At 39.7% G+C, this 14,142-nt stretch overlaps 1 protein-coding gene across 5 annotated transcripts in view; it reads right to left on the reverse strand.

Annotated features, from left to right (window-relative positions):
• The window catches only part of EFEMP1 (EGF-like fibulin extracellular matrix protein 1), a 61,189-nt gene that overhangs the window by 37,817 nt on the left and 9,230 nt on the right, over positions 1-14,142 (reverse strand). For 2 of the 5 annotated variants that reach the window (XM_025166564.2, XM_025166563.2), the window contains 4 exons: positions 13,290-13,340; positions 11,849-11,936; positions 8,607-8,655; positions 5,010-5,261 (listed from right to left, as the gene is read on the reverse strand). In XM_025166564.2, the coding sequence (XP_025022332.1) occupies positions 5,010-5,261; positions 8,607-8,655; positions 11,849-11,936; positions 13,290-13,303 (403 nt within the window). In that variant the 5' untranslated portion in view covers positions 13,304-13,340. Of the gene's footprint in view, positions 1-5,009; positions 5,262-8,606; positions 8,656-11,848; positions 11,937-13,262; positions 13,341-14,142 lie in introns of all 5 variants that reach the window. The other 3 variants (XM_025166566.2, XM_025166567.2, XM_007428080.3) reach the window with 2 other exon arrangements.

Genomic DNA, 14,142 nt, shown 5'->3' on the forward strand with positions numbered 1-14,142 from the left:
TTCAGAGCTAGTTTTTAAAATATGACCCTGACACTGTGACAGGCAGAGCTGCCTTGTATTATGTTAAACTATTTGGCCTGGGGCTGTCCTCACTAACTGAAGGTAAAGACTCTTCCAGGCCTACTTTCTGATGTCCTCTGGACCTTTTCCATGAAGGCGAAACATGAAAAACTGCTTCCTACTAAGACAGACAAATTATCCATCTAGTCCAGTTTGACAAGCAACACTAGAGGCTCAGAGGATAGCCATTCCTATCTCCTGAACCTTTTAAGTGGAGATTCTGGGACTGAATTTGGACCATGTGCTCTATCACTGAGCTGTGGTATTAGCAACCATATTCTGCTACTGTGCTTTGGCGCTAAACCTTTCATTCGTATCTGTGCATGTGGATCCAGGTTGAAACTTGCCATCTTTTTAAAAAAAGGTAGCTAATGAACAACATTCATATAAGTCTAATTCTATCACTTTTCTGGCCAAAATTCCCAAGACATTAGCAATTTTTTTTGGTTGCACAATTAGGAATAAGGCTTGCAACACTGCTGGGAACTTTGGAGGCTGTTTCCCATTTTATTGTTAGTATAAATAGTGCAACATCTGTTCCCTCAGTGTGTATCATTTTTGTGAAAGAAAAGACCTAGAGCCAAATTCCATTTTTGATTCATAAACACTTGTTGAAGACAAGCCAATGGGGATCCAAGCACACGTCAGCAAACCCATCCAAATCTCAGGCTATTCATTTTCATTCTTTGGCTTCAACTGAGAAAAACAAAAAACAAAACTCAACATCTCCCCATCTAATTATATTGAATAGTGGTTAACTAGTACGATACAAACAAGCTACATTAAATTGCTTTCCCTGTATCCATACTTGCAGTGCCAACCTCATTTACCAACAAGTCATTTTCAAATTTATTTACATTAACGGACACTTTTCTGAATTAACTTTATGAAGCAGAAATTAAAAATTTTGGAGAGATTCCTTATCTAAAATAAGCCACAATCAACACCACAATGATTTCCACAAATCTCAAGCTTTTACCTTCACAATATGATTTATGAGTCCCAAACTGAATGCATTAACTCATAAAGCCAATACTACTACCACAGTAAAATGACAACATAATGCATGGTAGGCCTGTGTGACTTGTGAATATCCAAACTAAATATTGCCCACCATCCATAGAAGCTGGTCTTACTTTGATTGACACTACTCAGATTCCAGCCAATCATGTCTTCCTTTGGGATATTATAAATTAAGGATCAATGGATCCAAACTAACCTGGCATTATTTCCAAGCTATATCCACTGGCCAGGCTCCTTCCCCAAGGTGCCAAATACTGGTTCCATCTCTCTCTGTTGTCTCTCTCTTTCCCATTCTCCACTTCTGACTTTTTAGCCTTTATTTGTTCCAGATAGTAAGGATTAATTACTAGTTCCTAATTATTACTACTAATTACTAGTGTTAATTAGTTACTATAGCAAGGATAAATTACTATTACTAAGGTTTAATTATTATCACTGTTAATTACTATAGTAAGGATTAACTGGTTTGCAAATGGAGGAGAAAATGGGGAAGGGAAAAAAAGAAGCAGCCAAAGACTTGAAACAAGAAAGAATGGGGAGAAAGAAAGACATGAAGACTGAAAAGGTACTACAGGCTCCTGATTTTTGGCTGCCGTAAACTAACATGACACTACTCCTAGAATGACATCATAATAAGCGTGTGTGTTGGGGGAATACTGGGAGAAGAGTCTACTTTAGGATTTGGGCTCATCTGTCATTGCTCCCCCTGGCAGACTGCTACTGAAGCAATGTAGCTATGGGCTAAAATAGGACCTCTCTCACCTGTCAGGGCTCAAGCTAGTGATTCACTGTTTCCCCTCAGGGTCTTTTTTTTAAATTCCAGTTGACTTTTTTTCAATTCCACTTGACAATTCCAATTCCTCAGAAGCCTGATGTCTCCTAACTTGGTTTTCCCTTCTCCCTAAGAATATGCATGCCCCATTTGCAGCCTAGACTCAGTGTACAAAAATGGCAAAGAAGCAAACGTGGGATTAAAATGAAATGAAGGGTAAGAGTTGTCTGATAGTAATGCAGAGAGTCTTGATAACAATGAGATCATTTTGCTGTGGATGTGAAAGTAATGGCTGGGCAGCTCTTTGTCAAACATGCAACTATACTGTAGACTGTGTGTTGAGAATGGGGTTGGGTTAGATCATCTTTAATATTTATTTACTTATTAAATTTATATGGTCGTCCATCTCACATAAGCACTTCTAGGCAGCTAATACAATAAATATATCAGTACAATAATGGGATATGATAAATAATACACATAAAATAAAAAAGAGGCAACTGGAGATAAACCAACCAACAACAAATTCATTCAGCTCATGGGCTCAAGTCCCTCCCGACTCCTACATGTGAGAGAAAAGCCAGGTCTTAAGGGCCTCATGAAAAACCAGCAGGGTTAGGCTTAATCTAATCTCAAGAGAAATGGTATTCCAGAGGGCAAGTGGTACTACAGAAAAGACCCACTTCCTGGGTCCTACCAGATCAACGGGACCTGGAGCATGTGCCTTCTGCCAGATCTAATAGGACAGGTAGAGACAATTGGAAAGAAGTGGTCCTTCAAATAACCCAGCCCCATGCCATGAAGTGCTTTATAGGTGACAACCAGCACTTTGCAGTACACCCAGAAGCCTACTGGAACCCAGTACAGCTTGCAAACCAAACATGTAAGATGGGAGTACTAAGGCATGCCCATAAACTATTTGTGCTGGTGCATTCTGAGCTGATTGCAGCTTCTGAATATTCTTTAAGGGCAACCCCATGTAGAGAGCATTGCAGTAGTCCACTTGGGAGGTGCTCAGAACATGAGTGACAGCATGTAGTGCCACATGATCCCGGAAAGAGTACAACTGGTATACAACAGGGAGTTGTGCAAAAGTCCCCCTGGCCATGGCTGCCACCTGCTCTTCAAACAAGAGTCCAGGAGGACCCCACATTGCACACTGGGTCTTTCTGAGACAGAGCAACTCCATCCAGAGCTAAATTGCAGTTATTGTAGAGAATAAGGAAGATGACTTTGATGGAAATATGCAAGAACTGTTACCTAGGCAAAAGGGGCCGAAACATTTTTTAAGTCCACAACAACAAGATAACGTCTGGAAGCAGCTCAGGCAGATGCTTCCCTAATTTACTGGAGTATAAGAAGGAGGAAGGGGTACAGCACAATCAGACTTGCAAAATTTGATTATTATAGCAAATCTCAACAAAAGTAGTTTTAGTCTTCCTGTGGTGTTGATTTCTTGGTCTGGTCTATCTAGTGAGGCTGACATTTATTACATTTAATTCTAACATAAACAAAGATCACGTGGATCGATTTCAAATTCCATTAAAACAATCTTTTCTTTTGCTTTTTAATTTGAGCTAATTAGGTTTCTCATCCACTGATTTCTTAACCCAAATAGCATATTGGACTCTAAATGATCTCTTCTATTATACATTATGTTCCTTCTGTTGCTTTTTATCCCTTAGGCTAAACAGAAATAGGACAAGGCAATGACAGATCACATTTTTTGCAGGCATGCATTCTGCCCCCACTGCCCCAGGTTAGGGAAGCTTATTTAGACCCCTGGAGATCTGTCACGAATCAGTGGAAGTAAGCGGCAGATAACCTTTAAATGGCTAGGATCCATACGTTTTTCATTTTTTTCCAGGTTGTCAAGGATAGTGATGTCGGAAGGAGGAGATGGGGCTGGGGTGTCCCCATGTGGAGTTAGTTTCAGAGTTTGGGTTGGATTTATTTATATTGCTATATTAAGCCTGAAGATAGGCCTACATACCCATTAGTAGGTATTTTCTGCTGAAAAACAAAAGGAAATTGTTTTTCAGCCATTTCTAAGAGGCTCTAGGAGTCACCAAAAAGTACATTCAGGTTGTGTGCAGTCTGTATGCAGTGGATTGTCCATTACTGCTATAAATGATACTAAGTTGAATGAGCTATGTTCCTATACTTGGCTGGTATTCTAGGATGCGGGAGTGTGATATACAATATATTATAGACTAATAATTATCTGCTTATTAAATGTGTTAAGCAATTGTCTGTGTTATGATTTTTCAGTTTTACTCTTCATGTGGGAATAACCACACAGAGGCTGCACTGGATAAATTTCTATGGATCCACTGTGAGAAATTCCCAGTGGACTGTGTCTAATACAAGGTCATTCTAGTATAATAACTTTCAGGAACCAATACCACTTTTTCCTTCTTACCTGCAACATGACTTCATTTTCAAAGTACCGTATCACGTTTAGCATACCAGGATATTTTTTTTTTTCTATTTTCATTTTAATTCCCAAAGTGGCCAGTGAGTTGTTTTCAGAAAGCCCATAAATGTAGGACACCAAAACAATATCCCTTCACCATCCTTGCCCCATTTTCTGGTTAATATTATATTGTCTCTGACCTCGGAGTTCCCTTTTGGCTAGCTTGGCTGACAGCTGCTGATAGACTCCTTCCCTGTGAATTCATGCAATCCACTTTTAAAACTATCTGAATCTGTGGTCATCATTGCACCGGAATTATGGAAACTAATTCCATATTGACTGCAGTTTCATTGGATGACTCAACTTTTTAGTATTTGAAATCTCCCAGTTTTCCCATACTATTCTTTCTCTTTCTCTAACACACAGGTAGTAATTTGACCAGTGCCATCTATCTTCTTCTAGGTTGCAGACTATTCATCAGTGAGGATGCTAACCTGGGGTTGTAGAGTTGTTTTTGGAATGCCTTAGTATCCAGTGCCTTCGGCTGCAATATTAAAATGCAAGGATATGATTCAACCACATACCACAATACTAATTATACCTTTTTTTTCTGCACCACTCCTGATTAATGTCAGCCAACATTCTTTTTTATTCCTTAAATTCAATATATACTATGGCCACATTTATTGCTCCAGTTTCGTGTTACAGAGCTGTGATATTTAGTAACAGCTTCCTTACCTTGGCACACATTATGATCGCTTGCCTCATACCCAGCTGCACACTGTATCCGAGATGCTGCATGATCTACAGGTGTTCGACGAATGATGGGATTACCATTTCTGCTACCAGCAGTCTCTGATACTGTTTCTTCTTGACCATTATTGACAATGATCTGGGCTGTTCTGGGCAGACAGAGGTATCCTCCAAAGTGATTAACACATTTCATTCCACCTTTACACGCTTCGTGCACAATTTCACATTCATCGATATCTGTGATTAGTAATGACAAGAGGAAGAGGAGCTATTAATCAAAATGTCCTTTCTATTATTCTGTTGTGAATAACAATCTCAAATAAACAACAGTTTTGAGAAAATTATCAATAGTTTGCATAAAAAGTGGAGTGACTGAATGAACAGGTATAAAGTTAAGCCAGCATCAGATGAAATGTTCACCTTTTCTGTTTAGGGATGTGTCTATGCTTTTGAACAGGGAGTATAACATAAAATGCAATGATAATACAGTAGATATGTAGCACATCCTGATTTTGAGTGAACTATGAAAATGTACATTTGTTTTTGTAAATAAGTGTCCCCTAACTCTAATAAATTGGAAGATGAACTCTTCTCTGGAAAAAGAGGAATAGATTTATTTAATTATGGCAACATTTCTAATTAATTTTTGGAAGGAAGGAAGGAGAGATGGAATCCTGGAGCACATTTTCTAATCAGCAGTCATCAGGAGGGATCAGATGGGATTGCTGCTACTGTACCAGCCTCTCTGTTGCACAGCAGCTTCCCTAGTGAAGCAGCAGCATCCCAGGCTGCTGGTACTGAGTGACTTTAATCTGCCTTCTCTTGGCTTGGGGTCAGAGGTGGTTCAGCAGTTCATGGCCACTACAGACCTGACCCAGATTACTGTGGGCCAGACTCCCAGCAGTGGTCCCACATTAGACCGGTTTTTGTTTTGTTTTTTGGTCTCAGGGCAGGAATGATCTGGAATTGAAGAATGTTATCATCAGTCCCTTGTCAAGATCATATCACTCTCTGTTAGCCTCGATATTCCCTGTAGCCACACCCTACCACAGGGAGAAAGGACCTATTTGATTGATCTGTCCTAGGTGCCTGATGGATCCTGTTGGATTTCAGAGGGAACCTGGGATTGTTCCTGTGACTCTGATGCACGATTTGACTTAGGCTTTTTTTGCTACCTGGAATGGGGAACCAGCATTGGCCTTGGATCAGATTGTGCCTGTGCAGACTCTCTGTCCATGGATTCTGAAGAGCCCCTGGTTTTCAGAGGAACTCCAGAGGAGATGAAATGACACCTAGAGTGCTGCTGGAGGAAGAACGAAGAGCAAACCTAACTGAACAAGAGTTAGAAATTTGTTGAGCATTATCCCATAGATTAAGATCACTAAAACATAATTATTTTTCCACATCTGCATATAGTTGGCCAGTGGTTCTATTTAAGGTGACCCAATCACTCTTGGAGAAGGAGGGGCCAAAGAAACATTTGCAGGACTGCTGTGAAGACCATTCTAGGCATCCATTGGATAAAATCACTTTAATCTGCTCCACTGAAATCTGGCTGTGCAAATCCTTTGAGGCTGACAGAGGCATGGTCCACCTTGGTGACCTGGGAAGAGTTTGAACCTGTTGGTCCTGAGGAAATGGACAGCTCTCTATATTTGAGTTCCATGTCCTTTTGAGTTGGTTAAGGTCTCCTAGGACACATTGTGTGGTTGGATCCAGGTGGAGGTAAATGCATCCTTGAGAGAAGGGGTTTCTCTTGCTCTTAAACAAGGGGTGTTTTTTTCCTTTCTCAAAAAACTATCCATGGATCCAACAGTACTGGACAATTTTTGTACCAAATGCAACCTTCCTTTTTTAGGTTGGTTTGCAGCTCCAAAGGGTTCTCAAGGAAACAGATTATTTGGGCTCTTTACAGTCAGATTTCAGATCAGTACATAATATTGTGGTGGCACTGATTGCACTTGTAGGCTTCTGATGGGACTGGAATAGGGCTGGCACATACAGTGATGGCCCTCCTTGATCTCTCACTGGCTTTTGATATTATCAATCATATATCCTTCTGGACTGGCTTCAGGGTTTAGAAGTGGAAGTCATAGTGTTTCAGTGGTTCCTCCTTCTTCCTCCAGGACTGGATCCGATCAATTTTAGTGGTGGGGAGATATCTAGTCTTAGAACCCTGTTTTGTGGGGTTCCTCAGAGCTCTACATTCTCTCTGCTCTTATTTAAAATCTATATGAAGCCACTGGGTGAGGTCATCTGCTGGCACGGGGACAACTGATACCCAATTATTATCCTGGGCCAACTAAGTGATGCTGTCAAAGTTCTTTCCCAGTGTCTGGAGACTGTGGGGGTCTAGATGGGGAAGAACAGGCTTTGGTTTAACCCAAGCAAGACCAAGTGGCTGTGAAAGTTGGGATCCCCCAGTTCTAGGGAACTTCCATCTTTAATTCTTTACTTCAGGCAGAACTGGTACACAATTTGGGGGTCCTCTTAGACTATCAGCCCCTGCTGGAAGACAGGGGGGTAGTCGTGGCCAGAAGGAAATTTACACAAACTCATCCAGTGTGCCACTGCACCTATTCTTGGAATGGAAGGACTTGCTTACGATCACTCGTACCTTGCTCACTCCCGTTTGGACCACTGCAATGCACTCTATGTGGGGCTGCCCTTGAAGACCATTCGGAAGCTACAAGTGATAGCTTCTGGATGCAATTCAGGTGCTGGTTACCACCTCTAAAGCTACTCATGGTACAGGACTGGTTATCTGCAGGACTACCTGTCTCCATTTGTCTTTGTCCCACTAGATCTGGCAAGATGGACATGCTTTGGGTCCCTTCTATGAGACAAAGTCATCTTGCGGGACCCAAGAAGCAGACCATCTCTATCAAGTGCTTGCCCTTTGGAACAGCGTATGCCCGAGATTCAGATGGTCCTGACCCTGTGGGTCTTCCATAAGGCCTTGAAAGCCTGTTTTTCCCCCCAAGCATTGATCCAGAGCACTGGATGAGCCTGTCTTGTAATTATTTGGAATATATCTGTAGCTTGGCCTCGGTTGTGCTATATGTAATGTGTTTCTGGAGGGTTTTTGTTGTTGTTGTTATTTCCTATTTCATTTTAATGTTTTTAATCCTACCTTAGCTAACTAGAGTCACTATTCATGAGTTGGGCAGCCATATAAATCATTTAAATAAATCATTAATATCAAATATGACAGGAGTGATGAACTGTTCTGCAATGAGTATGCATTTTATAAAATTTCACGCTTGCAATAACAATTTTAGATCTAATAAGAACAACCCATGTGGATCATTTTCATTGGACCAAAAACAACAACAACAAAAAAGGATATGAGGAGATGACCAAAAAACACAGTCAATTGGAACAACTATTGCTATCAAGGATATGACCCGAAATTCACATACATGAGGTTTATGTGAATGTCTACATTTTCTCCATTGTCTTCTCCATAAACAGCTTCCACTGGGGAAACTATGGAGAAAATTTCACTATGCAAGCTCAGGCTTCTGAGTACTTCTGGTAGATATTAAAACATTAATCACACCTTAATACGGTATACTGTACCTTTGCATCGCTGCATGACGGGGTCCCATTCATAACCATCTGTGCATTGCTGCATAGAAAACAAACAAAATCAAGAAAAATAGCTTAAACACAGTGGTGTTAAGCCACAAAATGACTGATGAATAGGCATATTTTCATTCATCACATCTACATATTGCTGGCTCTAGATTTTGGGAGATTTTTTTCTCAGCAGTTATCAACCCATTATCACTGCTGGGTTCTGCATTCAAGCTTTATATGCCCCATAAATCTCTGTGATATCTAGGCTGCTGCATGATCTTGTTGGAATTTTGTTGATTATACTGATAAGAATCTTTAATTATTTTATTTGAAGAATCAAAGATTAATCTATCATTAATGCACCACATAACTATTTCCTAAGTAGTTCAGTATTTTAATCATTTTTAAACAATATTTTATTTCTTAGACCTCCCAGATTTTCCCATTTCAATCAGAACCATGTCAGTTTAGATTCAGTACTTAGCCCAGACCAGCCTACTGTTGTTTAAAGTGTACCTAGATTTGTAGTGACAGAAGATATTTCTACCTGGAAAAAGTCCAAGATTTCAATTTCTGGTATATCTATTTTAAAGAGGCCACAGAGACTATATTACACTAGAACAGACTTCTCCAACATGGCATCCTCCTGAAGTGTTGGATAACAATTTCCCAAATTCCTGTATTAGTAGGGAATTCTGGGAATTTTAGTCCAAGACATCTGGAAGATATCAGCTGAGGAAAGATGATCTAAATAGACAAAAGCTCTGACCTGAATAAATCCAGCCTTATATTTCAATCAGTAGGTCCAAATATACTTATTTTTTTAAAATCCTCAGTCTTCTAGTGGCGATTTGACACGTGCCATAATTCTCAGCATTTGTTCCTCCATACAGCTTGGACAGCATCCTAGAGAGGCCTGCTGAGGTTATGTCTATGTTCTTAAGTTTAAACCAGAACCTAGCTTGGATTTCCAGAGAAGAAGTCATACTAGTGTATGTAGCAAAATAAAAAGAATCTTGTGACCCACACACAGAGTGTAAAGTTTTTACAGATTCTGTCTACTTTATCAAATTGATTGTGTATATTTATACCTACATACATTTTTGTCATTGAGGGAAGGGAGAGAGGAAATAATCTGAGTAGTACTCATGTCTTTTCAACCAAGGAACTTTGGCAGCTGTTGTTTTGAAAAGATTTGATAGGGCAGCTACTCATTACAGTATACTGTTTTAGCCAGCTTTCTAGTCAATATACAAGCATTAAATGTGAGAAGAAAGGTAAACAAGAGGAAGCATCCAGAGAACAGATTCTATTAACAGCTGCCTAAAGTGATGTAGTCAAGCAAGTCACGGGGGGGGGCAGAGAAATCCAGGCCATTTGGATGGCTGAGAGGGAACATTTAAGCAGGAAGACTATATTAACCTTCAAAATTAAGTGTTTTACTTTAATGACCAACAAGCTATTTCCCTTTCTTGGGAATCTAGAGTTTGAAATGGCTTGTCATGACAGACCCAGCCAAGAATGTATGAATACAAATAGACATACGCATATACATATGTAGATTCCAAATCTGACCCTCAACAAAGTACAATCTTTGTTGTCCAATCTCATCTGGTACCCATTTAGAATACTGGCAGGTTTAATAGCCAATATATGATTTACATATGCATATGTGAACCTGTTCTATTAAGCATGTTTTCATAATACAATGTGTGGAGGAAACCACTATATAAATGCAAGGGGCTAGGGGCTGCCTTTTCAAGAAAAAACTGGGCAGCCATCTGTCTAGATTATTTTAATTTGGGTTCCTGCACTAAGTTGGACATAATGGCCTACATGGCCTCTTCCATTCTATCAATCAGTCTATTGTTCTACGATATCAGTTGTTTTGAATCAAGTTTTCCCTGCCATAACTGAGAAGTCTGCACTAGTTACAGATCTGTCCCAGCCTGCTGAACACTGCATTGCTCAATATACTGGGTTGCTTTTTTTTAAGCAGCTTTCTCATTTGGGCAACTTAAATAAGCAGCAATTTGGAGTAGAAGAACTTTTTGCTGCTCATTCTCAGGTGATGCTAACCACATGCCAAATCAGAAGCAAGCTGGAATTGAACAGGTCTTAAGTATAATAAGGGGGCAAGAGGACTCTGAAGAAATGGCAGCATCCTGAGATAACTGGGTTACCATACAATATAGAAAATGTTGACTGCCATCCAGTGGTTTTCCATATTTTTGTAGCCCAGATCAGGTAATCCCAGAGCTGACAGAACTATAGTTAGAGAAAAACAGTTTCCTGTGCAGTCTGTTTTCCAAGCAGAAAACAATAAACTTATTGTATATTCCTAATGCTATCTTTATGTATAACAGAACTCACACTTATTTAATGACTCAAAAGTGGGCAGGTTAAAAAAAAGATGGCATCCTGAAGAAAATTCATTAATTTCAATGTAATTGCCCTACTGTTGCTGGTTTTAACAGCAAATTAAAATTGACAAATAAATAAATCAATAAATCTTAACAGAGCAATTTTCTTTAGCTCTACTGAGAAGTCCACCTCACTCAGTTCAATGACATACTTAGCCTTAGGCTGCAATCCTGTGCATTTGCTTTTCCCAATCCTGTATCTTTCAGATGTATCCCATAATTATCAAACAAAAACCAAGGAGAATTGTAATCCAAACACTCAGAAGGCACCAAATTGGGAACGCTGGCTTAGAAGCATAAGCATGTTTTCAAGGCTCTGTCAGAACTACTAAACCAACTTTGCCTGGTCTACCTTGGATGGGTATGGTGTTATCACTGACTTATATTTCATCATAGGATGTACACAAAATTTGCTTTGGGGTCTATAAAACAAATGTTTTAAGAGTATTGCCTTAAGACAGCTTTCTACACACATGTGCCATCAGATAAAGTAGATTATAGCTCTTGTAATATTGGAGCAGTAATCCAACATTTCTGGAAGACACAAAGAATCTGCTCTAAGATATATTGGACCTAGGCCATTTAAAGTTGAAACCAGCGTTCTGAATTATGTCTGGAACTAATTGGCTACTGAAATAATGATTATCTAGTAAAAGTGAGATTTCTGCTTTAGATACAGGATTCTTGCTGGCAAAGCTTTCCACATCATCTCCTTGGAAATAGCAGATTCTCTGAGTGAGTCAAAAGGGTTTTTTTTGAAAACTTTCTAATATCCTATGTTTTTCCCTCTCTCCCTCTCCCCCCTTAAAATATCTTTACCGTATATGTGATAGTTTCATCTGCTTCTTGTGAGTATCCTGTAGCAAGGATGAGAGCAGCAAGGACAGTAAAGGCAACCATAATGAATCTAAAAAGGAATAAAATCCATTAAAAAAAATGTTTGAAATACACTCACACGGACATGTATCTGAAGGCATCCACACACTTTCCTGTTACTTTTGACTAAAAGAGCCCTACTTTTCAATACAGTGATTAGTAAGGCTGCAGCATTGAATACTCTTTGTATAAAATGATTCCCCTCCAGCCACATGAAAAACAATGTTCAAGGAGAAAGGTTCTAGTTTTCTATATGCAGCAAATTATCAGAACAAAAATCCATTCAATCATTCAATTTTCCCAGACAGGGTTTTACCACTAAGATCTATGTCAGGGAGAAGAGGAGCATGGCTGAAAGCACCCTTCTGAACTTAAAAGGTTTTGTAAAAAAAACAAAAAACAACCACCCTTCAACCAGCCTATTGTATGTCCAGTCTTGGCCAAAAGAACCCCCCTTAGTCTAAAGTACTGATCATACCCAGCTGTGTTCACTATGTGCCATAATATTCACTATGCTATGCAAGACAGCATCCATTCGCTAAATAAATTAAAAGGTGACTGTTCAACCTTTGGTGCTAACATTACTAAAATACACACAGATGTGACGCTCAAATGTTGGAAGAAGTTATGAAAGTTCTCCCAAGACAGAGGACAAAACAGAGCTACTGGGATAAATTAAGGGGAAGAGCCCTGAGGCATATAGCCCTAAAACAAGTTGGTATTAGTATATTTCCAGAGCTGGAAATAAAAACGTGGGCACTATAATAAAACAAAACCGACTGTGCCCAGCATATTACTTAATGCAACATTATTTATCTAACCATGATGCACTTTTATGAAATCCAGACATTTTAAACAGTTTGCTTATTTTTATCATTTTTATGGAAACAAATTAACCACCTGGAGTCATTCTGAATATGGCAGGATATAAATGCTGTAATTAAATACCAAATATAAGAAAATACAGAATAACAAAACAAAGAGCAAAAATGGAAGCAGTCATTTAATCTTTTGTTGGCAAAAAGCTTTTAGTACCATTGAGAAAGCTCTCTGGGTTTTAAGTTTAGCCACAGTAGCTCAATGGGTGACTTTGGGCCAGTCACTGTCCAAACTAGCTCGCAGGGTTGTGATTGCAGAGAAATTAGGAAGAGGGAACACCTTGAGTTTCTGAATGTAAGTTAGGCAATGAAATAAAATCAATGCAATGCCATGCCATGCCATGCCATGCACCATACCATACCATGCCATACACCATACCATACCATACCATGCCATGCCATGCCATGCCATGCCATACCATACCATACCATACCATACCATACCATACCATACCATACCATACCATACCATACCATACCTTTCCACTGATCACAATGGGACTTACTTCCCAATAAACATGACTAGGACTGCAGTGTGGAAGTACTTAAAAACAGATCTAGTCAGAGAAAAAAAGTATGTTTGTGAGGACTAATAACTTCTGAAAACTCAATACCTGCATTTACTCAAATCCCACCTTTAAATTCTGCTTATAGAATTTGTCTTTGTCTTCACTGGCAACTGAAAGTTGAGAGCTGAAAATAAGTAAAGTGGCTTACATAAGAAACACATATTTTAAATCAACACCGCCCAATTGGTAGTGGGGCTTTAAGACATAACAGAACCAAGCAGGGCTCCTCACTTCTTACTGGCATTGCCAAAGTAGACTGAAGTGCCAGGGCGTCTGCAAGGCAGGGATTAAAAAAATGCCAAGAGGCACAATAAAAGGGAGGACGGTTTCAATTGCACAGTTGTGGCCACCATCTTAATGTTTCAACCTCCTCTGCAGATGCCCCCTGCTGAACTTCCAAGCTTGATGAGATGGCTCACGGGGTCAACTGCTTTCCCCCCAAGTAATTCTATTCCTGTCCACCAGCAGCACACAGCCACCAATATCCCTGTGATAAAGGGAAGAAGCCAGAAGATCTCAGAGGGTGTCAGTTCCTGGATTATTTTTCCCTACAAAGTAAAAACAGCAACAACAATCCATGGTGCCCCATTCGGGATTGGGGCTGCCCTGCATGGAATTGTTTTCTGCCTGTTTTACTTCCTTTGAGGCAGTGGGGTACATCTGCCTGAATGTAAAAGCAACACTGTTGAGATCCCAGCCCTGGTTTTCTGGAGCTGGTCAAGGACCATCTCTGTCTGCCAGCTGGATGAAAAGGTTCATCCTCTGGTGACTCTCTTCTCTTTGTTTCAAT

Source organism: Python bivittatus, unplaced genomic scaffold (assembly GCF_059951505.1).
Source record: "Python bivittatus isolate LINGU-HERP-01145 unplaced genomic scaffold, Pbiv_v1 ctg000020_np1212, whole genome shotgun sequence".
Taxonomy (NCBI): Eukaryota; Metazoa; Chordata; class Lepidosauria; order Squamata; family Pythonidae; genus Python; species Python bivittatus.